The 23998-nt window shown below is 35.5% G+C and overlaps 4 protein-coding genes across 7 annotated transcripts; 3 read left to right on the top strand and 1 right to left on the bottom strand.

The window, feature by feature from the left end:
• Positions 1–1100: 1100 nt before the first annotated feature.
• LOC119983000 (UDP-glycosyltransferase 73C4-like) lies at positions 1101–2775 on the bottom strand. The gene has a single exon (XM_038826636.1). It carries the CDS (start codon positions 2729–2731, stop codon positions 1250–1252), a length of 1482 nt encoding a protein of 493 aa, XP_038682564.1. The 5' UTR covers positions 2732–2775; the 3' UTR covers positions 1101–1249.
• A 2093-nt stretch (positions 2776–4868) lies between these two features.
• LOC119982005 (phosphomannomutase-like) lies at positions 4869–23809 on the top strand. 3 transcript variants are annotated; one of them, XM_038825151.1, is made up of 12 exons: positions 4869–5003; positions 19652–19740; positions 19919–19963; positions 20076–20142; positions 20919–20995; positions 21610–21645; positions 21940–21995; positions 22077–22176; positions 22291–22386; positions 22489–22578; positions 23216–23267; positions 23545–23806. In XM_038825151.1, the coding sequence occupies exons 2-12, from the start codon at positions 19672–19674 to the stop codon at positions 23601–23603; spliced, it is 747 nt and encodes a 248-aa protein (XP_038681079.1). In that variant the 5' UTR covers positions 4869–5003; positions 19652–19671; the 3' UTR covers positions 23604–23806. The 3 variants fall into 3 exon arrangements, with proteins under 3 accessions (XP_038681079.1, XP_038681080.1, XP_038681078.1); XM_038825152.1 differs by lacking the exon at positions 4869–5003 and adding an exon at positions 18997–19280 and having other exon boundaries at positions 19857–19963; positions 23545–23809; XM_038825150.1 differs by lacking the exon at positions 4869–5003 and adding an exon at positions 18998–19280 and having other exon boundaries at positions 23545–23809.
• LOC119982004 (phosphomannomutase) lies at positions 4902–10918 on the top strand. 2 transcript variants are annotated; one of them, XM_038825148.1, is made up of 12 exons: positions 4902–5003; positions 6844–6932; positions 7111–7155; positions 7268–7334; positions 8118–8194; positions 8719–8754; positions 9049–9104; positions 9186–9285; positions 9401–9496; positions 9599–9688; positions 10330–10381; positions 10659–10901. In XM_038825148.1, the coding sequence occupies exons 2-12, from the start codon at positions 6864–6866 to the stop codon at positions 10715–10717; spliced, it is 747 nt and encodes a 248-aa protein (XP_038681076.1). In that variant the 5' UTR covers positions 4902–5003; positions 6844–6863; the 3' UTR covers positions 10718–10901. The 2 variants fall into 2 exon arrangements, with proteins under 2 accessions (XP_038681076.1, XP_038681077.1); XM_038825149.1 differs by lacking the exon at positions 4902–5003 and adding an exon at positions 6175–6453 and having other exon boundaries at positions 10659–10918.
• LOC119982002 (putative threonine aspartase) lies at positions 11274–16403 on the top strand. The gene is made up of 11 exons (XM_038825145.1): positions 11274–11646; positions 11770–11820; positions 12122–12242; positions 12441–12525; positions 12646–12727; positions 12825–12954; positions 13392–13558; positions 13668–13831; positions 15184–15298; positions 15368–15472; positions 15992–16403. Exons 1-11 carry the CDS (start codon positions 11503–11505, stop codon positions 16082–16084), a joined length of 1257 nt encoding a protein of 418 aa, XP_038681073.1. The 5' UTR covers positions 11274–11502; the 3' UTR covers positions 16085–16403.
• Positions 23810–23998: the final 189 nt, after the last annotated feature.

The following is a 23998-nucleotide window of genomic DNA, read 5'->3' on the forward strand; positions in this document are numbered from 1 at the left end:
CATACAGATTTTAAAAAAAAGTTAAAAATGCCAGCAGTATATATTTATTTATTGAGGACTACAAGTATGAGTAGTCCAAATGACATTTATGTGTGTGGTATCTCATAGAGGATTCGAGTTTGAGTTTCTCCATCCCCTTTCCTATAATGAAAATGCGAAATTTTATCTACATACCACAAAAACATTATCTTTACATCATTTTTTAATTTTTTTGTAGTTTACATAAATATCATTGTATACAATGACATATTAACCCTTAAACTAAAAATTTAAAATAAATAATTTTTACATATTTAATTAGAGACTACTAAGTTTACACGACCGCCTCCTTCTCTAGATCAATGTCATCAATCCAATAAGCTCAATTTTTCATACGAAACCCTTGAGAAGGTTTGGTTGAAGCCGTAGTTGAACTTCAAGGAATTGTAGGAATCCAAGCATGTCGGTTACTCCTCCTCTCCGTTCACCTCCTCCAATCTCGGTGCTAAGAAAGGTAGTATCAGTTTCACTGATTTCCCCCTTTTTGTGTTAAATTTAAATTTCAGTTACTTAATTCGCAAAATTGAGTTCGTGAAATTGAGGGATTAATCAGGGGATCATGGTCCTAGATGGAGAGAGGTATCAATGCATCATCCTCAAGTCCAAGATGCAGCAAATCATGCACTGAAGACGATTAAGGTGGTGGCTTTTCTCTTGGGGGTTGCCCCGAACCTAGCTCAAGCTCAAGAGGCTGTGAAACATAGGGTGAGACTTGGTCGTAAGTCAAAGAAGCAGAGTGGGTGTAACTGATAATTATTTAGAATGATTTTGTAGAGGAAGGAGGGATTCCGGCGTGAGGAAGAAGAATTGGGTTTTTTGGTGGGTTTTTTTTTTCATCTGTTATTTCTAATATTGTATAAAACAAGGGTAATTTGATCTTTTCACTATAATTTTGTGTGTAGATTTATAATTTTTTGGTGTAAACGTATCATGTTCAAAACGTGGTGTAAAGATAGTGTTTTTGTGGCGTGTAGATAAAATTTCCCTAAAAAACAATATATATTTATTGAGAAGCAACTAGCAAATTTCATCACGTTCGTCTTCTATTTTGAAAAAAAGAATACATGGAATGGCTAATATGCTGTTACAATTTTACATTGCAAGAAACACAATTCCAATGGAATTATTTTATTGTACAATAACTATGAAATACATAAATCAATTGATGAAAAAGAATTGATAAATAATTAAATTCTCACTCCCCTGTTCCTTAGCTTGACTCCTCTTCATTTGTCTGTTGCATGATATCTTCGATTAACATTGTCAAATTAATATGAGAAGAACCACCTTCTTCAATTGCTTTCTTTGACTCCTCACCAAACTCACTAGCTCTCCTCCTCATCTCTCTCGCCTCAGAATCTTCACCATCCATCAACATGTTAATAGCCTTCTCAATGTCTTGTTTCTTCAACACAACTCCAATCTTCTCTTCAGCTCCAAACTGTAATGGAACCTTCACTCCAACACTTACACCAATCCTCAGCACTTGCACTATCAACTTCTCATTCAAAAATTGGTCTGCACATAATGGCCATGTAATCAAAGGCACACCAGCACTTATTGATTCAAGAATTGAATTCCAACCACAATGTGTTAAGAATCCTCCAATTGCAGGGTGTGAGAGGATTAGAATCTGCGGCGCCCAACCGCGAATCAATAGGCCTCTACCCTTGACTCTTTCTTCAAATCCATCTTCAGTGATCCAGTTCTCTATCGCATTTGATTTGTCTCCCTTGAATACCCAAATAAATGGCCTTTTTGATGCTTCTAGGCCTAGTCCAAGCTCAGTCAACTGTGCTGGTGTTGGATTGCTAAGGCTTCCAAGACAAACATAGACTACAGATCCTGATTCTTGCAAGTCTAGCCAATTCAAGCAATCATGTTGATCAATTGAGGACTCGTTACCTCTTTGAACCTTATTTAAGGTATCTTTGTTGGATAATGAAACAGGACCAATACACCAAGCCTTCTTATTTGGTCTTACCTTATTAAACTCTTTGATGTACTTGGACTCCAATTCTTCAAAGGTATTAAGAATCATCCCATAGCTTGTCCTTTCAGCAGCTAACACTTGCTCCAAATACGCTTGCAAATTCGGAGATGGGGGCTGCGGGAGATGTGCTTTCGTGATTTCAATGTCATCACCGGGCAAGCCAGGCACGCGAAAGTATTCAGATTTCGAACCTATGCTCTTCAAGAAACTAGAATTGCTACGAATGTTGTGCAAGCACAATTCTGCAAAGCATGAGAATCCAGTGAAAGTGATCCTCGGAACACCAAACTTGGACGCAATAGGGGCCGTCCAAGGCAAGAAAAAATCAGAGATTATGCAGTTTGGACGGGGAGTTAGCCCCGCGAATAGTTCTTCCACTGGCTGTTGCAGCATTCCTAATGCAGTGTAGAAATTCAATGACAAATCTATCGAAGGCAACGTGTCGAGATTCTCACACCCTTTTGGTAATCCTGCTGCTTCAAATGGAAATTGGAATTGTTCTATGTTGATTTTGAGCCCGGATTCTCTGGCACGAACAATGGTTGGCATAAAACGCTCTGCGCTAAGCGGAGTGGCGACAATGGTGATAGTCACGCAACGCTGTGCCAACATTAGAGCCATGTCTATTAGGGGGATTACGTGGCCTTGTGTTGGTTGAGGAATTAAGAGAAAATGGGGTTGATTGGTTTGGGAGGCCATATGGTATTTGCAAATGAATAGCTAGATTGATCTTCCTGGTTTTGTTTAATCTTCTACTTCTTATTGTGTAACAGATGAACATATTACATGTATAAATAAGCAGAACTTGTTTTGAATTTTCAAAAACTTGGCCACAAACATCACGTAACTAATATATTAAATTAATAATATGGAGCCATGATGATCACATTTTGGTTCAAAAATGGAGTTTCTAACAAAGAAAATGAAGTGAATCAACGGAGACTGTCAAATTTCAAAAACCATGCCGTATTGCAATGTGCAATCAAAAAGCTAGCAATGTACGTGACATCCAAAGAATATTTTAGTGTTAAACCCAGGAACATGTTTTCTTCTAATCCAGAAGGATACCATACAAGTTTGCTATTTAGACATTCAATATGAACCTAAATTCATGCCGTCAGATCTACGCGCACAGTGTTAAGACAAAATATACCATATTGGTAAGATCAAGATCTTCCGATGAGTATATATTTGTAAAGCCACCTTTAAACACCAGCTATGCCTTTTCCCAAGCTTAAGTGAGTTGGGTTTGGGAGGAACAAACCCGAGAGAGTAATCCAATGTATCAACGGGAACTAGAACCCCAAAGCGGACAATATAATTGGTTGTTTGGGGTGTGGATTTTTGATATGGTATTGGAGTGATCCGATCCTATTGGACGTCACCTCTACTTTATTTGTTGGATCTTGCATAACGCAGTCCACAAACGTGGGGGAGTATTAAGACAAAATATACCATATCTATAAGATCAAGGTCTTCCGATGGGTATATATTTGTAAAGTCAATCTTTAAACACCAACTAGGCATTTTCTCAAGGTTAAGTTTACTGGGCCTGGGAAGAACAAACCAGTGAGTAAAATCATATATATCCATGAAAACCGAAATCTCAAAACAGACAATATAATTGATTGTTTGGGGTGTGAATTCCTGATACACAGACCCATGAACATGCCTTCCTAACCTAATTAAGTCAACTTTTGCACAGTACTGTCATTTGTAGTCCTGAATTGATAATAAAAAGTTCGTGGAGAAATTTCTTGACAATGAGGACATTTCAACTCTGAAGTACATATAACGGAAGACATGGTGAGGAAATGAATGTACGTGCATGCATCTTGTTTTTATTTCTTGTCCCTTACGCCAAGTGTACCACCTTTAAGGAAGGTTCCTACCTAGTCTTCTCGTCTATAATAGTGGCAGATCGTGAAATTTCACCTCTCGTCACCTTGTGGGCACATACTATATAAAAATATAAATATAAATAGTAAAAAAAAATTACAATTATTGTCCACGAGTTTTCATGTTTTGAAAATGATGCATTGCAACATCATTAGTAATTGATGCAGATCCAATTGTTGGTGCGTTTTTCGAGAGATACGAGTGAAATGGGAAATTGGGACGTAATGTCATTAAAGTATTTGTCAATGTGGTTGGATTGAATTGAAAATTGAATTGTTGACTCGAAACGATGTGTTCTGCAAAATCAGTATTTTTGCCACCGCATATGTTAGTTTTGGACCAAATTCCATCGTTTATGCCTTCAAATAAGGTAATTATTATTGTTTTGGTCTTTTTCATTACTTTCGATACTTTAGGGATTTCATTACTTTGTCTCCTTTCGAGTTGTTTTATAGTTTTAACTTTCGTACTATTTTAAATTTAAGGTTGTAAACGCTTGAGGTTATTTTCGATTTTGATTTTATACATTAAGAGACATCTAGTCTTTTTTCTAATTATTTGGTATTCATTCGAATCAATAGAGCATTGAAGCTTTAAACCTGGTATTCATGTGTCAAATCAACATATTTAAGTAGATTTGTTCTTGATATTCATGTGTTTAATCAACTGGTCCAAATAGACATTTCTTTCACTATTCTACCTGTATCTCTGTATATAATTTAAGTAACTCTTTCTTTATAAAACATACTATATAATCATTTTAAAAATAAAAATTGATCGTTTATTTTCGGATATAATAGAATATTCTTAACACCCAAAAAAAAAAAGAAGAATATTATTAACAAATTCTCTACCCCGAAATTACCAAAACTTCGGCGCTTGATTTCACCAGATCCAAAGCCATTCTTCATTCTCAAGCTACTATATTAATTAGTAACTCCATCACTCCATCCAATCTCTAGGAACTCTCTTTTGCTTTAAATTCTGTACATCTAATTTGCATTTGAGAGAGAGAGAGAGAGAGAGAGTCTGCTGCCCTTGCTGTATCATCTCGTTGCTACTACAGATCCAGGTAAATCAATCTCAGTACTAGTACTATCTACCCACTACAAATTGTGGTTTAGCATTTGTTTTCTTCCTCCATTGCATTCTCTATCTTGTTCAGTTTTAATATTTTAGTTAGGGTTTCTTTGGTTCCGCATTTGGACAACTTTTATGTTATTCGAATGCCAAACGTTATGCTCCGCGCGTACCAAATTATCAAGTTATTTGTTGGTTAATTTGGAAAAAGCGTCCATATGTGCTTAAACTTTGGTTGAGTGGAACTTGTTTCAATATTTTTAATTGTCGGATCTCTCTTTAAAGGTAATTTTAGTTTGTTCTTGGGTTATACCCGTCTGTATTGTTAATAAAATTTTTATATTCAAAAATACATTATGGTATCACTAGTTATATTTATCATGCCTAATTTATGGATTTTATACTATTACCATATAGTATTAAATTATTAATAGCCTATAATTACATTAAGGGTGCGTTTGGTATAGGAGTAAGAATTTGGGGGTATAATTTGTTACCCATGTAAATGTTACAAGGGTAATAATAATTATGGAGAATAATTGTTACCATTGTTTGGTAAAGAAGGGTAAAATTTACCCAAACATTCATTACTCTTGTTTGTTGTTTGTTACGGCTATACGTTACTGGTGTAATACCATTACCTTTGTTTGTTATTATTGTAATGAACCAAACTAGAAAAAAGTAAGATCATGTTTTGTTTTTATTGTTACGACTATCATGTATCAAAATTTAAAAAACATAGATACATATGCATATATATATATACACACATAGGCAGACCCATATATATATAGGTTTCTAGTGTGAAATTCTCCTCGTTCGAGCTTATTTTCAATTACCATCTGTGAGGAGTTTTTTGGGGATTTAATTAAGGAGGTAATAGGTTAGAGTAAAACTTCCTATTACTTTTTATTACTCAGGTCCCCCACCAGTAAATTTTATGTATAAAAAATAAGTTCAATTACTAAAATTTATTACAGGAGTAAAAATTATACTGACATAACAAACACAAGTAAACTTAAAATTTAATTACCCTTGTAACCATTACATCCCATTACCCCTCTACCAAACGCACCATATAGGTATTTTCATACAAACATAAAAAAATTTAAAAGTAGTATTTTAGGGAAAATTTTCCATTTCATAGAAAAAGAAAATTCTACGGGAATTGTATACGCAAGGAGGGAAAGATAGAAGTGGCCGTTTGAGTGGACTCCTTAGTCCTTACCACCCGAGTGGCGCAACCTCAAACTGAAGTCACCGGCGGACACCTTCTTCTCGGAGAGCGCCACTCGCTTCAGCCAGATCAAAGAATCTTAGATCGACAATTCAATACTTGAGATCTGATACTTTTCACATTGCAATTTGTCCTCCTTTTATCAATTTATCGATTGTTTGGATTGGATCTTCAAGATCTACGACCGGAGGAGGAACAACAGGAGGTCTTTATTCTGTCGCTGCATAATTTTGTTTTGTTTGTTCTATATTGATCTGCTTTTCTTCCTTGAAGTCGTATGTTTTAATGTTTCTTTTGAGACTTCATTTGTGTTTGTGGATTCTGAATAAAATTCAATAATATCGTGAAGAATTTATGTTCAGTTTGAAGTCCATAGAGTGGAAAAGAGAGATTATAGCTTTCTTAACGTTGATTAGTGTTAGCTTCAATGCCGTATCGGCTGATGATTCTGTTTGCAGTGCATTGTACTCACTGTTGCGGGTTGTGTCCTACATTTTTATTTCTTTGATATGTGGTCTTCATTATTTTCCGGTAGGCTTAAAATTTTAGTTTTATGTTAATTGGAAGAATAACTGCTTGGTGGATTTGATGACAGAGGGGCGCATATTAATTCCAATGGCAGCAGTAAAGCCTGGTTTGATTGCTTTGTTTGATGTTGATGGCACTCTTACAGCTCCAAGAAAGGTATCAGATTTCTCAATCTTCCTCTGACCTCACTGTTCCCTTTAGATTATTATGAATTTTCTTTTTCTTAGTTGAATCTGTGCAAGCAACCATCATAGCTAGTGTCCTTTTATTAGGTAGAGTGTTAGTGTTATGAATTTGGAAGTGACGATATATCTGGTTTTCATTTAAATGCAAGATGGCTACTCCAGAGATGATTGAGTTCATGCAGGAACTCCAGAAGGTATGTTGCTGATAACTTGATTGTAATGAGTTATTTATACTGCATCTTGTTTGTTTGAACCCCAGAAAGCCATGGGTATGTATTAACAGCTTCAGATGTTGGCATGTTGCAGAATGTCACAGTTGGAATTGTGGGTGGATCTGACCTTTCCAAGATATCAGAGCAGCTCGGGAAAACAGGTTTGCTCAAGTGACCCTTAGCTTCATGCTTTTAAGATAAAGTGAGGAAAAAGGGATCGAAATTCCTGAAAGCGATTCTTTGTTCCAATGTTCTGATATTCTCCAAAACTATAATCCATCTAGGTGGGTATTTAATTCCTCATTTTTATTGAGTGCAGTATGATTTTCTCCTTGAACATGATTCCCTTGTCAGTATTGTTAGTCGTGCTGCGATTTAAGTAGCTATTTCAATTGATTTTGTTAAAAACAGAACTGAGGGCTGAACATTGTGTTGCAAACATCACCTGGATGATTTTGCTTGTATTACTGATCTAAATTCTTTTTGTGACGATTTGTGTTACATAAGATGGCAAAAAATTTATGCATTGAAAATGTGTTTCAAGAGGTTATAGCTGAAAATAATTTCACTTTTCGGCATTATTGAACTGAGGTAAGCCTTTTGTCAAAGCTAGGAAATTCGTGAAGATCACAATCAGGCAATCAGCAGGAGGTCTATTGAACTTGAACTGTTAAGAGAACATTCATTATTCATATTGTGAAGGAGCCAAAGGAAAATTGACATTTTGAGATAGCAGAACAAGAATTGTTTTGTCTAAATCGAAAATTGAAACTATTCCAATATTATGATCAATTTAATTATTTTCTTTGTAGAAAACAATAAACGGATAAGAGCCACATGAAGTGTGTGTGAAAGGATAAAATTATGGCTTTCAGTTTTATTGTCGTTAAAATTGATATAATTGCATCTAATAGTTCCCCTCCCGCCCTCTTTCATATGTGCAGTTGTTAATGATTATGACTATGTATTTTCTGAGAATGGCCTTGTGGCTCATAAGGATGGGAAACTCATTGGCACCCAGGTACCTTCTATAGCACAAACCTAACGTGCAGGTGTTAGGTTCATGTCATTGCAGTCCTATTGGATAATGGATTCTTGTAATTTCGACATATACAATGCAGTGAAATGAATAGGATGAAAATGGTGCTAGTATGTGGCCATGCATAAAATAAAATGGAAGAAAAACAAATCATAGCTTCTTTATTGATAAGAAATGAAAAAGTGATCCAAATTAGAGGTAATTCCAGCTAAAGATATGATAAAAATGTCTTAGATGGTTTTGATGTATACGACACAGGAATGCAAATGCCTCAGTATAAAGGATTTTTGTTGTTTTTTCGTTCTTTTTTTTTCCTTCTAAGGGAAAGGTACAAATAGTTCTGCATTTTGCTTGAAATTCTTGAGTTCATTTCATTGTGTTGGGAATTTTCATGTGCTTTACAGATTTTCATACCTAATTATTTATTACAAACTCTTGTCGTTTTCCATCTTTCTGTACCCTATTCTGCTCCTTGCTTGATTGGTGTATTGTTTTTCTTTGCCCAGAGCTTGAAATCATTTGTTGGAGAAGAGAAGCTCAAGGTAAGAACCCTACTCACCACAGATTGTTTTAAATTTCTTCTCAAAGAAAGAAACAAGAAATAAATAAAAATGGATTCAGAGGTATTATATGGTCAGAAAGACAAGATTTTGCTGAGAAACATACACACAACACTTCCTATAGTCATCCATTGACAGCCACTGCATGCCAAACTGTTGTTCAATGAATATTGACATGCTATTTATCTATTAATATTCTTTCCTTAGGATTAGAGAAATGTGCAGTAGAATAGGTAACTTATCAGTTTGCTTAAAAGATTGCCAATATTTGTGCAGGAATTTATAAACTTTACCCTCCACTATATTGCTGACTTGGATATCCCGATAAAGAGGTCAGTATAATAGAAACCCTGAAGTCAGTTTTCATGTGTGGCAAGTTTTCTAAGACCTGTCTTTCTCTTTTACGACTGTAGGGGGACATTTATAGAATTTCGAAGTGGGATGCTCAATGTGTCACCTATTGGGCGGAACTGCAGCCAAGAAGAAAGAGATGAGTTTGAAAGGTACGACAAGGTGAGAAACTTTGGCTTTACTTGTGTAAAAGATAAAACGGGCAGTTGTGTTCATGTTACATATATTATGTTTGGATGATACATATGTTGACAAAAAATTTAATATTGATGTTCAGGTTCACAATGTACGTCCAAAAATGGTAGCTGTGCTTCGTGAAAAGTTTTCTCACCTCAACCTTACATTTTCTATTGGAGGGCAAATAAGTTTTGACGTGAGTAGCAATTTATCTTGTTTAAACTTCTTCATTTTAGATGGTTAAATGGAGGACCATTAGGAAGGTTTGAATTGAATCTCTCATCGGTTCATTTACCAGGTTTTCCCCCAAGGATGGGACAAGACGTACTGCCTTAGATACCTTCAAGATTTTCATGTCATCCACTTCTTCGGTGACAAAACTTACAAGGTCAACATCTTGCCATGATATATTGGCCATTATTTATTGCTTTCTGCTTTACTCAAGTCAGCTATGTTTCACCCTGCTTTTATGATATGTTTCTCTTTTAAGATTTGTCTCCTTAACTAACTACTTTCGAGTTGTGACCTTAACTTTTTGCTGTGTTATGTTTCCAAGCAATGAGCTTGAATTTTGTTATTCTTGGTCCTGCTGGTCATTACATGAATTGCCTTCATGTTTTCTAGAGTTTTTTTTTTTTTGTTCTTGGTAGGTAATATCTGATAAAATTGAATAGAAGAGCGTGCAAGCTATAGAAATTGAGTTATTAGGCACATTGGCTGGAGGATAGTCCAAGGATTGCATTAGTTTAGCATTGATACTGATCCCTGTGTACTCTGGGGCTGAAATTCATAAATTTACATCTGGAATGTCTATTATAATCATCTAAGATAACCTGTGTGATTATATCCGAAAAATAAGTTGTTGTAACCTAAAATGAACATAATATGTTGATGTTCTATCTCCTATGTATATGCACATACTGTATTTACACTTTTCTTTTGTGGTCACAAACCTGTGTGTGTCTATTTTCAAATATGTGTATTCTCAACTGTACCTAACAGAAAGGCTGATGCATTTTCATTGAGCAGGGCGGAAATGATCATGAAATTTATGAATCGGAGAGGACCATTGGTCATAAAGGTTTGCTCTACATTTCAACCTTCACTCATTATGGTCATTTTCAGTGTCTTATGGAAGGGTGATCATTCCATTCTTTACGATAGTCCCATTATATACCATTGACTCAGCAAACAAAAAGTTCACCATGTTACGCTGTAAATCAGAAGAGATTATTTTCTGTCTTTTAGATGCCGTAAAATCCTTACCATAAGTAAAATAGGTCCAAAGATTATGAACAAGTGATTGTGTTCGCAAAGTACTATTTCCATAATTTAACTTCTCGGGTTTCTTCTTGCAGTTACCAGCCCAGAGGACACGATGGAGCAGTGCAAAAAATTATTCATAGTAAAACCCTGAAAGGCTGAATCTCTGTGGCAGTCTTTTTATTTTAATTATCTGCCATTTGTAATCTTTATAAATTGAAAAATAAATGCTAAGCAGACACTCTTGTACAAGTTTGTAACCTATACGATTTGATTGTGGATGAAGAGGTGAAACTCATTGTAATTTTGTTTTTCTTGTACCATCGGACTTCCATCTATTTTGTTTTTCTTGAAACTCATTGTATATTTTGACATAACATAGCAATTCTCTATTTTTTGTCACAACTAGACAAAAAAGGATACATAGAGAGCATATGTGCCCAATAAAGATTAGGGACATACAGTAACTCTTAACGCAAATGAAATATCGTGTGTTCAACTTATATGAGTATTGCGCAAATGGAATCTCGTGTGTTCCATTTCTATGAGTATTTCAATTATCATAATTTATCATCATACGTTTTCTTGGGGATCTAGACTTGCGTTGAGTCTAGACCCAGATCTCAATCATCTATAGTGATTGTGGGATCTTTCATATAACTTGAGATTTATCAATAAGTTATTCCATGGAGAGCCGAATGAGTTGCACATTACAAAAAGACATACATAAGAACTCAAGCCTCAACCTTAAATCCGTTTGAACAAGCCAAAGTTCTGGTTGAACCACAAGTTAAACCGGCTCATCAAGCTTTTGCCAGTTGCCACAGACCGTCAGATCCTGCGAGTCTGCGGCGCAGTCGTACGGTACCGAAATTCTCATCTTTCAGCCTTTTGTCACTGTGTACGCCTACTGGAAGAGACGCAAGAGTGTTGCAGTGAATGGCTTGCGAGGCAGAAATTGACAAGCCTAGGTTCTTCGTGGCGGTTCACGTAGGCGCTGGATATCACGCCCCGTCCAACGAGAAATCCCTCAGGTCCGCCATGAAACGCGCTTGCCTCGCTGCCGCTTCGATACTCGGCAAGGTCTCTTCTTCACCTTCTGCACTTTTTTTTTTCTTTCGAACTTCCTTCCACAAATTCAATTGACCATGTAATGCTCATGAGGATGCGAATCATTTTGTGTTGTATGCATTGATTTCATTTTAGGGTTCTGGTGGTTGCGTAGACGCCGTTTCAGCTGCCATTCAAGTCTTGGAGGTATTTATTTTACCTCCTATGCTTACATTTCTTCAAAATTCAACAATGCCGTTTGATGATTCTTTCTTTTTCTATTTTTTTTCCCAAAAAGTTAGTTATATTGAATTAATCTGCTCATAGGCAGCTTCTCTTATCTTGAATTTTGAAAACAAAGAAATGCTGTTATTAGAAGGTATTTTCTGTCCTGACTATGGAGAAATCATTTGTAGTTACGTAAAAATATTACTTTAATGTTCAAATTATACAGAGATTATGGTGATTCTGGTTATCCTGAGAGACATCATTGTTTATGTAATGAAAGGATGATCCAAGTACAAATGCGGGTCGTGGTTCCAATTTGACGGAAGATGGTTCTGTAGAATGTGATGCCAGTCTCATGGATGGTGCTTCTGGTGCATTTGGAGCTGTCGGGGCAGTGCCAGGTACTTTGAGACATAGTTTTCTTTGTTATAAAGAATATGAATCAATTTTTCCAGATAGGTTATGCTTTATAAGCTATTGTTTGCAGTGGCTCTTTCAGTTTTATTAGTTGAATTGACATTCTCGTGGAGGGGGCAATGATTTATACTGCATAATATTTTTTAAGTTATCTGGTATCCATTTGATTACTTGTAGCCCAGGTGTCCGGAATCCCATCCAGATTGCTGCTTTATTGGCCAAAGAGCAAATTATGGGGTCTTCATTACTTGGTCGAATACCACCCATGTAAGTATTATTCGTCTTGCATCTCTTTTATGGCATCAGACTCGGTTTATGAGTGGGGCTTTGATAATGAAAATAATGATGATCTTGTGCTCACGATGCTTTTTATTGGGGTCAACATAGGTTCTTGGTAGGTGAGGGAGCCAGATTATGGGCGAAGTCCAAGGGAATTGCTTTGCCAGAAAAAATAACTGAGGCCAATAAGGTTCTGTCACTACTTTCCATGATTCTTTTACAAATAAATCAATTTTCCTGTATTTTTTTTCCAAATTCCAACTAATATAATTTACACTCTGAAAAAGTGGCTAGTAACAGAGAAGGCCAGAACACAATGGAAAAGGTACAAAGCAATGCTTGCTGATGCTGAAGCGAAGACAGCTATAATCATGGGAGGTCTTCATTCTAGTACACAAGAGTCCAGTTCAATATCAGGTATTTTCTATCACTATAAGAGTTTAGACAAATAGATAAATTTTTCAAGACTGATGATGCGCTATCTTTGCTTATCTGCCTACCCATAGGGTGAAATGACCCCTTATTACCTTATTTAACTGATATTCTGTAGTTATATTGTTTGTTGCCTCTTTGGATTTCTGATATCCAGATTCAATACGATGTCTTTTCTCCTATGTTTTAATGGATCAGGAAGCACATGTGCTATGGATAAATGTTCCTGCATATCTTTTTGCTGCCATCTGCTTACATGTGCCATATTTTGCTGACAATGTCTCATGGCACTTAATTTTGTGTATTCTTATCGTTGGTTGCTGTTCGTTAATACTTTCCCCCTAACCTATTTTGTTAATACTTGCCTTTTGGGAAATGCAATTAATTGTGCTTTTCTTTGTCAAACACATTTTGCATTCCAGAAATTGGATGTCATCCTTATAGCCCTTTAGAGGGGAGCAAGGGCAATGAAGTGCCTGTGCCAAATTCACTGGAAGAGGACAGCATCATGGACACCATTGGAGTAATTTGCATTGATACTGAAGGATGCATTGCCTCTGGGGCCTCAAGTGGTGGTATAGCACTTAAGGTATAGGTGACCGTTTCAATTTGATATCAATTCTCAATGATCAAGATAATTTGGCCGATTTCTTTCTTTCTTATTAATTTTTTAGTTTTGATGAAAACAATGTGACCAGGCTGGCGGACGTGTTGGGTTAGCAGCTGCTTATGGTTCAGGTTGCTGGGCTTCCTCAAAAGGGCCCTTTGGTGCTCCTTTTATAGTTGGTTCTTGTGTTACGGGTGCAGGAGAGCACTTAATGAAAGCATTTACAGCTCGAGAATGCTGTATATCATCATCACTGTATGATTAGCTTTCACTTAATTCTTATAATAATTTATTATTCGGAAATGATAAATGTTTTTAATAAGATTTTGCATCGCTTCTGTTGTTTCCTTTTCCCTTTGCACTTCTTGGTGATTCTGTTTGGCAGTATTGACGATGAAACATACATTTGTCATGACTATGACTATAGCCATGTTTGTTTGTCCAGTATATTTGCACTTGATAAAACGAGTTTACTTCTATTGAGCGTTTTGACAGCTGCTGTGCACAGGACTCACACAATGGGCGTGGGGTGGAGGACGGATAAGATGTTCACAGCTTTATCCCTTTATTGCGTAGAGGCTGTTTTCAAGATTTGAACATGCAACCCCTAGATTGTAGTGTAACAACTTTATCACTAGGCATGCTCCTAATTGAAGATGAAAAACATAGAATTTAAGCTAATGAAAAAACTAGAAGGAAAATGTAAAATCTGAATTTCAATTGCAGGTGACAATTGGTGATATACGGTTTTCACCACTTTGTTTGAAGGAATATTCTGTTTGGTTAACTAGAATACAAAAGAGTAAGTAGTAATTGTTACTTTATAGGTCTACATGTGTGAACTTGCTAGGGCATGTTTCTGGCATTTTTGAGATCGTGAGAAGAATTCCACACATAATAGTTCCCTAATACTTGGATGCAACAAATTTTACGACAATGCTGAACCCTTGCATTGGTGGTGAAGTTCCTGCATTGCAACCTCGAAGTCATGGGTTCAATTCCTAGAAATAGCCTCTCCTAAATGTAGGGGGTAAGATTGTGTACATCTTGTCCTTCCCCCTAACCCAGTGTTCAAGAGCCTTTAACACCGGAGTCAACCTTTTAATATATTTACCTGAGGAAAGTAAGGTTAATATAATGGAAGCATACATAAATAAATACAATGTCTTTCAGCATGTTACTTGGATTATTTCATGGGGGTATATGGAAGGATATTTTCTTGATGGAATCAAGAAAGGCCCGTAAATTCCCATTGATTGCTATCCTCTGTTTAGAGGTTCTCGAAACCTGAGTTTACAATTATTTCACTGATTGCTACCGTTGACTGAAGTTTGAGTTTTGTATGCTAAGTAGCTTTGGCAGTTTGATATACTGTGAAGAATTCAGATATGATATCTAACTCCATCAATGTTTTTAAAGTTTATGCATTGTGGTAGCTTTGTACTCAATTGAGTTTGGACAAAAAAGTGGTTTTTGATCACATAATGGCTGGGTACCATTGTCTGTTTGATATCTTCAATGCATTTGCTGATGCCTGAACCATTGCTGTGTTTCTTGTCTGTGTTGACCCAAATATGTGATTTGACAAGGTTTCTATTCATGCTTAGTTCACAAGCTGGTCCTGCTTCAGCATGCTTGAAAGTCTTGCGCACTTTTGTTCAAAATAGCAGTCAAAATTTAAGTGCTGGGATTTTGCTCGTGGAAGCTGGTGCTCCTTTGACGGTGAGCCTTGACAAAACCCAGTTCATGACTTCGTAAACTGTAGATTAATTCTTAATTTTTTGGTATTAGGTTGCTGGAAATTCACCGAAGCTGAAAGCAGTGGAGATAGCAGCCGCATACTCTTCCTTGTCTTTTGGAGTGGGATATTTTGGAAGCTCCATGAAACGACCCAAGGTATCATCACGTTTGTTGAATGAAAATATTTAAGGATCTCATTTATTCCAACATTGACATGTTACTAGTCAGCTTTTTAATGGCGAACCGCGAAAGCTGAAAGCAGCTGCAACCAAAGAAGCAATGATGTTTATCAAATCATTTTTTCATCAAATCATTTCATAGGGATCGTCGTAGGTTTAGGGGCAACAATTCTGAAGCTTCAAATTTGAGTGCAATTCTTTTATTTATCCGTAAGATTATTTTCGCTCAGAATTAATTCGACCTATATAACTGCTGCTGAAACTCTTTCTTATGAACAAGGAGTGCCTGAGGTTGTCTTCAAACTCAGGCCTCCGAATTTATAAGGCAAGTCAATAAATTCTGCTTTTTGAAAAAACATTCAAATTTCAAATATTGTGAAATGTTTGAAATCTTTTGCTGTTAATGTATAATTCAGACCCCTGAAGTTCCATGATTCTGGCTTTACTTTGGGAAATATAAGTTTGTAATTTTTATTTTTCTTACACTATGTCCCAGGTTTCGATTCTCCGGAGCACTAAACAGCAGAGCAGAAGTGGGATAGACCATTTTGAAGCTCTAATTGATCTCTCTGCTGAAAATTTGTTGTGACTTGTTACTGCTGAAACAATGATCCTTTGTCCAGTTGTTGGGGAAGATAATTGTTGTCCCCTTTGTGTCATAAAACATTGGTTGATACTGTCAAATTAACACCACCTATTTTGGCCATACATAAGGCACATCCAGCATTTTATGGTTACCCTAGTTGTTGGACAGTGAGATCAGCCAATTAGAGGAACACATTGTCCATTGATTGTAAAATTTGTGAAACTCCCTAAACTAGTATCCCTTACCAGGTTTAATAATGTAATGAACTCTCAAGTCAGGAATGCAAACATATATCAGATTCCAATGCTGAAGTGCTCCTTCACTACCGTCGCACCTCCACCATCATCTTCTTCTTCGTTTTCTTATTATTATTCTTCTTATTTTTCTTCTTTTTTTATTATTCTTCATCTTAGTCTTCGTCTTCATATTCTTATATCTGAGATGTAATATGAGATCTGAGTTGTAATCTTAGTTCAAATCTTAGATCGTACAATTATAATTTTTGCCAAATTACATCGTTTAGGGTCTCAAATGGGTTTTTTAATGTTAATGTTACTGTTTGAAATATCATAATATTTACCTACATTATGATGTTAACGTATTGACATTGTATTTTTTTAAGGTAATTTGCTCCGGTAAGAAATATGACAAGGGTTTGTTTATTATGTAATTGTTTTAAACAGTAAGATGTACATGTCTAATTGATTTAGCAGAACTTGGCAGATTGTTTCAGATCTAACACTCACAAACTCATGAAAGTCTTGTATCCAAGATCGACACCTAAATAAAAATAAGGAAGAATAGAAATAACATATCTAAAACTTGTTAAGTTTTTAAATTAAGAAAAATAGATCTAGAGTGACGAGAATTAAGAGAAGAAGAAGAAAGAGGAGAGAAAAGAAGAATAAAGAAAAGACTAAGAAGAAAGGAAGAAGAAGAAAGATTTTTTTTCTTATGTACCATCCCTACAACTATTATTTTCCAATTTAGCATCCGATTCTAAATATTTCCCAATCTACCACTCCAAGCCTACGTGACAAACCACCTTGAACACTTGTCTACTTTTCACTGAGATGACACACTAACTTAAAGGCTGACGCATCATTTGTACTTGACTCAATGGGGCCCACATAAGTTTGTCTTGTCAAACTTTAGTCTCTCTAAAATTTGGCACGTTTTAGTCTCTGTCAAAGTTTGCTTGTCCCAAGTTAAATATGACTCTCTAGTCTAGTCTATATTCCTAAGTCAATTGACTTAGGACCCTAAACCTTAAGAATATAGACTAGAGAGTCATATTTAACTTAGGACCCTATACTCCTAAATCATAATCTCCAAAACCCTAAAGGCTCTAAACCCTAAAGGTCTTAAACCCTAAACCTAAGCACTAAACCCTAAAGCTATAATATGACCATCTACTCATAAATATTGATAAAATCTTAAGACCCTAAGGTTTTATAAAATAAAGTATAAAATTTAAAAATTTAAAACTATAGAAGTGTATAATATAAAATTTAAAATCAATACTCATAAATGTTGACAAGTGTAACATAAAATTATCTTTGGTTTATTGATTAGTTCATTACTCTACCATCTAGAAGTCTCAAGTTTGAATCCTAGGATGTGCAATTTAATTTTATAATTTTCAAAGATGTTGAATAGGGGCGTTGTCATCCCTATACGTGCATGCATCTTGTTTTTATTTCTTCTCCTTTACGCCAAGTGTACCAACTTTAAGGAAGGTTCCTACCTAGTCTTCTCATCTATAATAGTGGTGGATCGAGAAATTTCACCCTCGTCACCTTGTGGGCACATACTATATAAAAATATAAATATAAATAGTCAAAAAAAAATTTACAATTATCGCCACTAGTTTTCATGTTTGTTTTGAAAACGATGTATTGCAACATCATTAGTAATTGATGCAGATCGAATTGTAGGTGCGTTTTTGGAGAGATACGAGCGAAATGGGGAATTGGGACGTAATGTCGTTAAAGTATTTGTCAATGGGGTTGGATTGAATTGAAAATTGAATGGTTGACTCGAAACGACGCCTTCTACAAAACCAGTATCTTTGCCACTGGATATGTCACTTTTTGACTAAATTCCATCATTTATACCTTCAAATAAGCTAATTATTATTGTTTTGGTCTTTTTCATTACTTTCGATATTTTAGGGATTTCATTATTTTGTTTCCTTTCGAGTTGTTTTATATTTTGACTTTCGTACTGTTTTAAATTTAAGGTTGTAAACACTTGAAGGTATTTTCGATTTTGATTTTATAAAATTAAGAGACATTAGTCTTTTTTCAATTATTTAGTATTCATTCGAATCAACAGAGCATTGAAGCCTTAACCCTCGTATTCATGTGTGGAATCTATTTAAATAGACTTGTTCTTGATATTTATGTGTTTAATCAGCTGGTCCAAATAGACTTCCTTTCACAACACTACATGTGTATCTCTATAATGTTTCATTTAAGTAACTCTTTCTCTATGAAACAAACTATCAGTCTATTTGTTGGTTAATTTAGAAATAGCGTAACTCTAGGATTTTTCATGACAAAGAGTGCTCGGTTTGGGATCTTTTTGAATGGTTGCCCATATGTACTTAAACTTTGGTCGTGTGGACCTTGTTCCAATATTTTTAATTGTCGGATCTCTCTTTGGAGGTAATTTTAGTTTGTTCTTGGGTTATACCCGTCCGTGTTGTTAACAAAATTTTTATATTCAAAAATACATTATGGTATCACTAGTTATATTTATCATACCTAATTTATAGATTTTATACTATTACCATATAGTATTAAATTATTAATAGCCTATAATTACATTTATAGGTATTTTCATACGAACATAAAAAATTTCAAAGTAGTATTTTAAGGAAAATTTTCCATTTCATAGAAAAAGAAAATTCAACGGTTAAAATTGTATGCGCAAGGAAGGAAAGATAGAAGTGGCCGTTTGAGTGGACTCCTTAGTACTTAGCACCCGAGTGGCGCAACCGCAAACTGAAGTCACCGGCAGACACCTTCCCCTCGGAGAGCGCCACTCGCTTCAGCCAGATCAAAGAATCTTCGATCGACTATTCAATACTTGAGATCTGATACTTTTCACATTGCAATTTGTCCTCCTTTTATCAATTTATCGATTGTTTGGATTGGATCTTCAAGATCTACGACCGGAGGAGGAACAACAGGAGGTCTTTATTCTGTCGCTGCATAATTTTGTTTTGGTGGTTCTATATTGATCTGCTTTTCTTCCTTGAAGTCGTATTTTTTTATGTTTGTGTTTGTGGATTCTGAATAAAAAACAATAATATCGTGAAGAATTTATGTTCAGTTTGAAGTCCATAGGGTGGAAAAGAGAGATTATAGCTTTCTTAAAGTTGATTAGTGTTAGCTTCAATGCCGTATCTGATTCTGGTTGAAGTGCATTGTACTCACTCACTGTAGCGGGTTGTGTCCTACATTTTTATTTCTTTGATATGTGGTCTTCATTATTTTCCGGTAGGCTTAAAATTTTAGTTTTATGTTAATTGGAAGAGTAACTGCTTGGTGGATTTGATGACAGAGGGGGGCATATTAATTCCAATGGCAGCAGTAAAGCCTGGTTTGATTGCTTTGTTTGATGTTGATGACACCCTTACAGCTCCAAGAAAGGTATCAGATTTCTCAATCTTCCTCTGACCTCACTGTTCCCTTTAGATTATTATGAATTTTCTTTTTCTTAGTTGAATCTGTGCAAGCAACCATCATAGCTAGTGTCCTTTTATTAGGTAAAGTGTTAGTGTTATGAATTTGGAAGTGACGATATATCTGGTTTTCATTTAAATGCAAGATGGCTACTCCAGAGATGATTGAGTTCATGCAGGAACTCCAGAAGGTATATTGCTGATAACTTGATTGTAATGAGTTATTTATACTGCATCTTGTTTGTTTGAACCCCAGAAAGCCATGGGTATGTATTAACAGCTTCTGATGTTGGCATGTTGCAGAATGTCACAGTTGGAATTGTGGGTGGATCTGACCTTTCCAAGATATCAGAGCAGCTCGGGAAAACAGGTTTGCTCAAGTGACCCTTAGCTTCATGCTTTTAATGTAAAGTGAGGAAAAAGGGATCGAAATTCCTGAAAGCGATTCTTTGTTCCAATGTTCTGATATTCTCCAAAACTACATCTAGTTTGGTATTTAATTCCTCATTTTTATTGAGTGCAGTATGATTGTCTCCTTGAACATGATTCCCTTGTCAGTATTGTTAGTCGTGCTGCGATTTAAGTAGCTATTTCAATTGATTTTGTTAAAAACATAACTGAGGGCTGAACATTGTGTTGCAAACTTCACCTTGATGATTTTGCTTGTATTACTGATCTAAATTTTTTTTGTGACGATTTTTTTTTTCCCCATAAGATGGCAAAAAATTTACACATTGCAAATGTGTTTCAAGAGGTTATAGCTGAAAATAATTTCACTTTTCGGCATTATTGAACTGGAGTAAGCCTTTTGTCAAAGCTAATTCGAGAACATCACAGTCAGGCCATCAGCAGGAGGTCTAGTGTACTTGAACTGTTAAGAGAACATTCATTATTCATACTGTGAAAGAGCCAAAGCAAAATTGGCATTTTGAGAGAGCAGAAAAAGAATTGTTTTGTCTAACTCAAAAATTGAAACTATTCCAATATTATTATCAATTTAATTATTTTATTTTTAGAAAACAATAAATGGATAGGAGCCACGTAAAGTGTGTGAAAGGATAAAATTATGGCTTTCAGTTTTATTATCATTAAAATTGATATAATTGCATCTAATAGTTCCTCTCCCGCCCTCTTTCATATGTGCAGTTGTTAATGATTATGACTATGTATTTACTGAGAATGGCCTTGTGGCTCATAAGGATGGGAAACTCATTGGCACCCAGGTACCTTCTATAACACAAACCTAACGTGCAGGTGTTAGGTTCATGTCATTGCAGTCCTATTGGATAATGGATGCTTGTAATTTCGACGTATACAATGCAGTGAAATGAATAGGATGAAAATGGTGCTAGTATGTGGCCATGCATAAAATAAAATGGAAGGAAAAAAAAATCATAGCTTCTTTATTGATAAGAAATGAAAAAGTGATCCAAATTAGAGGTAATTCCAGCTAAAGATATGATAAAAATGTCTTAGATGGTTTTGATGTATACGACACAGGAATGCAAATGCCTCAGTTTGGTGATGTGAGGCAATCCATGGTAGAAGGCCAAGAAAGACATTAATAGAATTCTGTGGATGTACATTTTTGCTTTGGAAAAATATAATATAGAGGATTTTTGTTGTTTTCTTCGTTCTTTTTTTCCTTCAAAGGGAAAGGTACAAATAGTTCTGCATTTTGCTTGAAATTCTTGAGTTCATTTCATTGTGTTTGGGAATTTTCATGTGCTTTACAGATTTTCATACCTAATTATTTATTGCAAACTCTTGTCGTTTTCCATCATTCTGTACCCTATTCTGCTCCTTGCTTGATTAGTGTATTGTTTTCTTTGCCCAGAGCTTGAAATCATTTCTTGGAGAAGAGAAGCTCAAGGTAAGAACCCTACTCACCACTGATTGTTTGAAATTTCTTCTCAAAGAAAGAAACAAGAAATAAATAAAAATGGATTCAGAGATATCATATGGTCAGAAAGACAAGATTTTGCTGAGAAACATACACACAACACTTCCTATAGTCACCCATTGACAGCCACTGCATGCCAAACTGTTGTTCAATGAATATTGACATGCTATGTATCTATTAATATTCTTTCCTTAGGATTAGAGAAATGTGCAGTAGAATAGGTAACTTATCAGTTTGCTTAAAAGATTGCCAATATTTGTGCAGGAATTTATAAACTTTACTCTCCACTATATTGCTGACTTGGATATCCCGATAAAGAGGTCAGTATAATAGAAACCCTGAAGTCAGTTTTCATGTGTGGCAAGTTTTGTAAGACCTGTCTTTCTCTTTTACGACTGTAGTGGAACATTTATAGAATTTCGAAGTGGGATGCTCAATGTGTCACCTATTGGGCGGAACTGCAGCCAAGAAGAAAGAGATGAGTTTGAAAGGTACGACAAGGTGAGAAACTTTGGCTTTACTTGTGTAAAAGATAAAACGGGCAGTTGTGTTTATGTTATATATCTTATGTTTGGATGATACATACGTTGACAAAAAATTAATATTGATGTTCAGGTTCACAATGTACGCCCAAAAATGGTAGCTGTGCTTCGTGAAAAGTTTTCTCACCTCAACCTTACATTTTCTATTGGAGGGCAAATAAGTTTCGACGTGAGTAGCAATTTATCTTATTTAGACTTCTTCATCTTAAATGGTTAAATGGAGGACCATTAGGAAGGTTTGAATTGAATCTCTCATCAGTTCATTTACCAGGTTTTCCCCCAAGGATGGGACAAGACGTACTGCCTTAGATACCTTCAAGATTTTCATGACATCCACTTCTTCGGTGACAAAACTTACAAGGTCAACATCTTGTCCATGATATATTGGCCATTATTTCTTGCTTTCTGCTTTACTCAAGTCAGCTATGTTTCACCCTGCTTTTATGATATGTTTCTCTTTTAACTACTTTCGAGTTGCCACCTTAACTTTTTGCTGTTTTATGGTTCCAAGCAATGGGCTTGATTTTTGTTATTCTTGGACCTGCTGGTCATTAAATGAATTGCCTTCATGTTTTCTAGAGGTTTTTTTTTTTTTTTTTTTTTCTTGTTAGGTAATATCTGATAAAATTGAGGAGAAGAGTGTGCAGGCTGTAGAAATTGAGTTCTTAGGCACATTGGCTGGAGGATAGTCTAAGGATTGCATTAGTTTAGCATTGATACTGATCCCTGCGTACTCTGGGGTTGAAATTCATAAATTTGCATCTGGAATGTCTATTATAATCATCTAAGATAACCTGTGTGATTATATCCGAAAAATAAGTCGTTGTAACCTAAAATGAACATAATATGTTGATGTTCTATTTCCTATGTATATGCACATACTGACATACTGTATTTACACTTTTCTTTTGTGGTCACAAACCTCTGTGTGTCTATTTTCAAATATGTGTATTCTCAACTGTACCTAACGGAAAGGCTGGTACATTTTCATTGAGCAGGGCGGAAATGATTATGAAATTTATGAATCGGAGAGGACCATTGGTCATAGAGGTTTGCTCTACATTTCAACCTTCACTCATTATGGTCATTTTCAATGTCTTATGGAAGGGTGATCATTCCATTCTTTACGATAGCCCCATTATATACCATTGACTCAGCAAACAAAAAGTTTACCATGTTACGCTGTAAATCAGAAGAGATTGTTTTCTGTCTTTTAGATGCCGTAAGATCCTTACCAGAAGTAAAATAGGTCCAAAGATTATGAACAAGTGATTGTGTTCCCAAAGTACTATTTCCATAATTTAACTTCTCGGGTTTCTTCTTGCAGTTACCAGCCCAGAGGACACGATGGAGCAGTGCAAAAAATTATTCATAGCAAAACCCTGAAACGCTTCACTCTGTGGCAGTCTTTTTATTTTAATTATCTGCCATTTGTAATCTTTATAAATTGAAAAATAAATGCTAAGCAGACACTGTTGTACAAGTTTGTAACCTATACGATTTGATTGTGGATGAAGAGGTGAAACTCATTGTAATTTTGTTTGTCTTGTAGCATTGGACTTCCATCTATTTTGATGGTGTTTACATTAGCATTACTTCTAATAGATTTCTTTCTCTTGTATATTTTGACATAACATAGCAATTCTCTATTTTTTGTCACAACTAGACAAAAGGATACATAGAGAGCATATGTGGCCGATATGGATTAGGGACATACATAAGAACTAACAACGGCTTGTTGGCTGAGATAATAAACTTAACCACAATAACTCTTAGCGCAA

This window comes from Tripterygium wilfordii, chromosome 17 (genome assembly GCF_013401445.1).
Source record: "Tripterygium wilfordii isolate XIE 37 chromosome 17, ASM1340144v1, whole genome shotgun sequence".
Taxonomy (NCBI): Eukaryota; Viridiplantae; Streptophyta; class Magnoliopsida; order Celastrales; family Celastraceae; genus Tripterygium; species Tripterygium wilfordii.

Excerpts from the sequence above, each read along its gene's own strand:
- LOC119982004 (XM_038825148.1), top strand. The coding sequence starts at position 6,864 with ATGGCAGCAGTAAAGCCTGGTTTGATTGCTTTGTTTGATGTTGATGGC. Across the intron at positions 9,286-9,400 it reads AGTTTGAAAGGTACGACAAG|GTTCACAATGTACGTCCAAA; the intron begins GTGAGAAACTTT and ends ATTGATGTTCAG. Across the intron at positions 9,497-9,598 it reads GAGGGCAAATAAGTTTTGAC|GTTTTCCCCCAAGGATGGGA; the intron begins GTGAGTAGCAAT and ends TTCATTTACCAG.
- LOC119982002 (XM_038825145.1), top strand. The coding sequence starts at position 11,503 with ATGGCTTGCGAGGCAGAAATTGACAAGCCTAGGTTCTTCGTGGCGGTT. Across the intron at positions 12,728-12,824 it reads AAATAACTGAGGCCAATAAG|TGGCTAGTAACAGAGAAGGC; the intron begins GTTCTGTCACTA and ends ACTCTGAAAAAG. Across the intron at positions 12,955-13,391 it reads AGAGTCCAGTTCAATATCAG|AAATTGGATGTCATCCTTAT; the intron begins GTATTTTCTATC and ends TTTGCATTCCAG.
- LOC119983000 (XM_038826636.1), bottom strand. The coding sequence starts at position 2,731 with ATGGCCTCCCAAACCAATCAACCCCATTTTCTCTTAATTCCTCAACCA.
- LOC119982005 (XM_038825151.1), top strand. The coding sequence starts at position 19,672 with ATGGCAGCAGTAAAGCCTGGTTTGATTGCTTTGTTTGATGTTGATGAC. Across the intron at positions 20,996-21,609 it reads GGAAACTCATTGGCACCCAG|AGCTTGAAATCATTTCTTGG; the intron begins GTACCTTCTATA and ends TTCTTTGCCCAG. Across the intron at positions 21,646-21,939 it reads TTGGAGAAGAGAAGCTCAAG|GAATTTATAAACTTTACTCT; the intron begins GTAAGAACCCTA and ends ATATTTGTGCAG.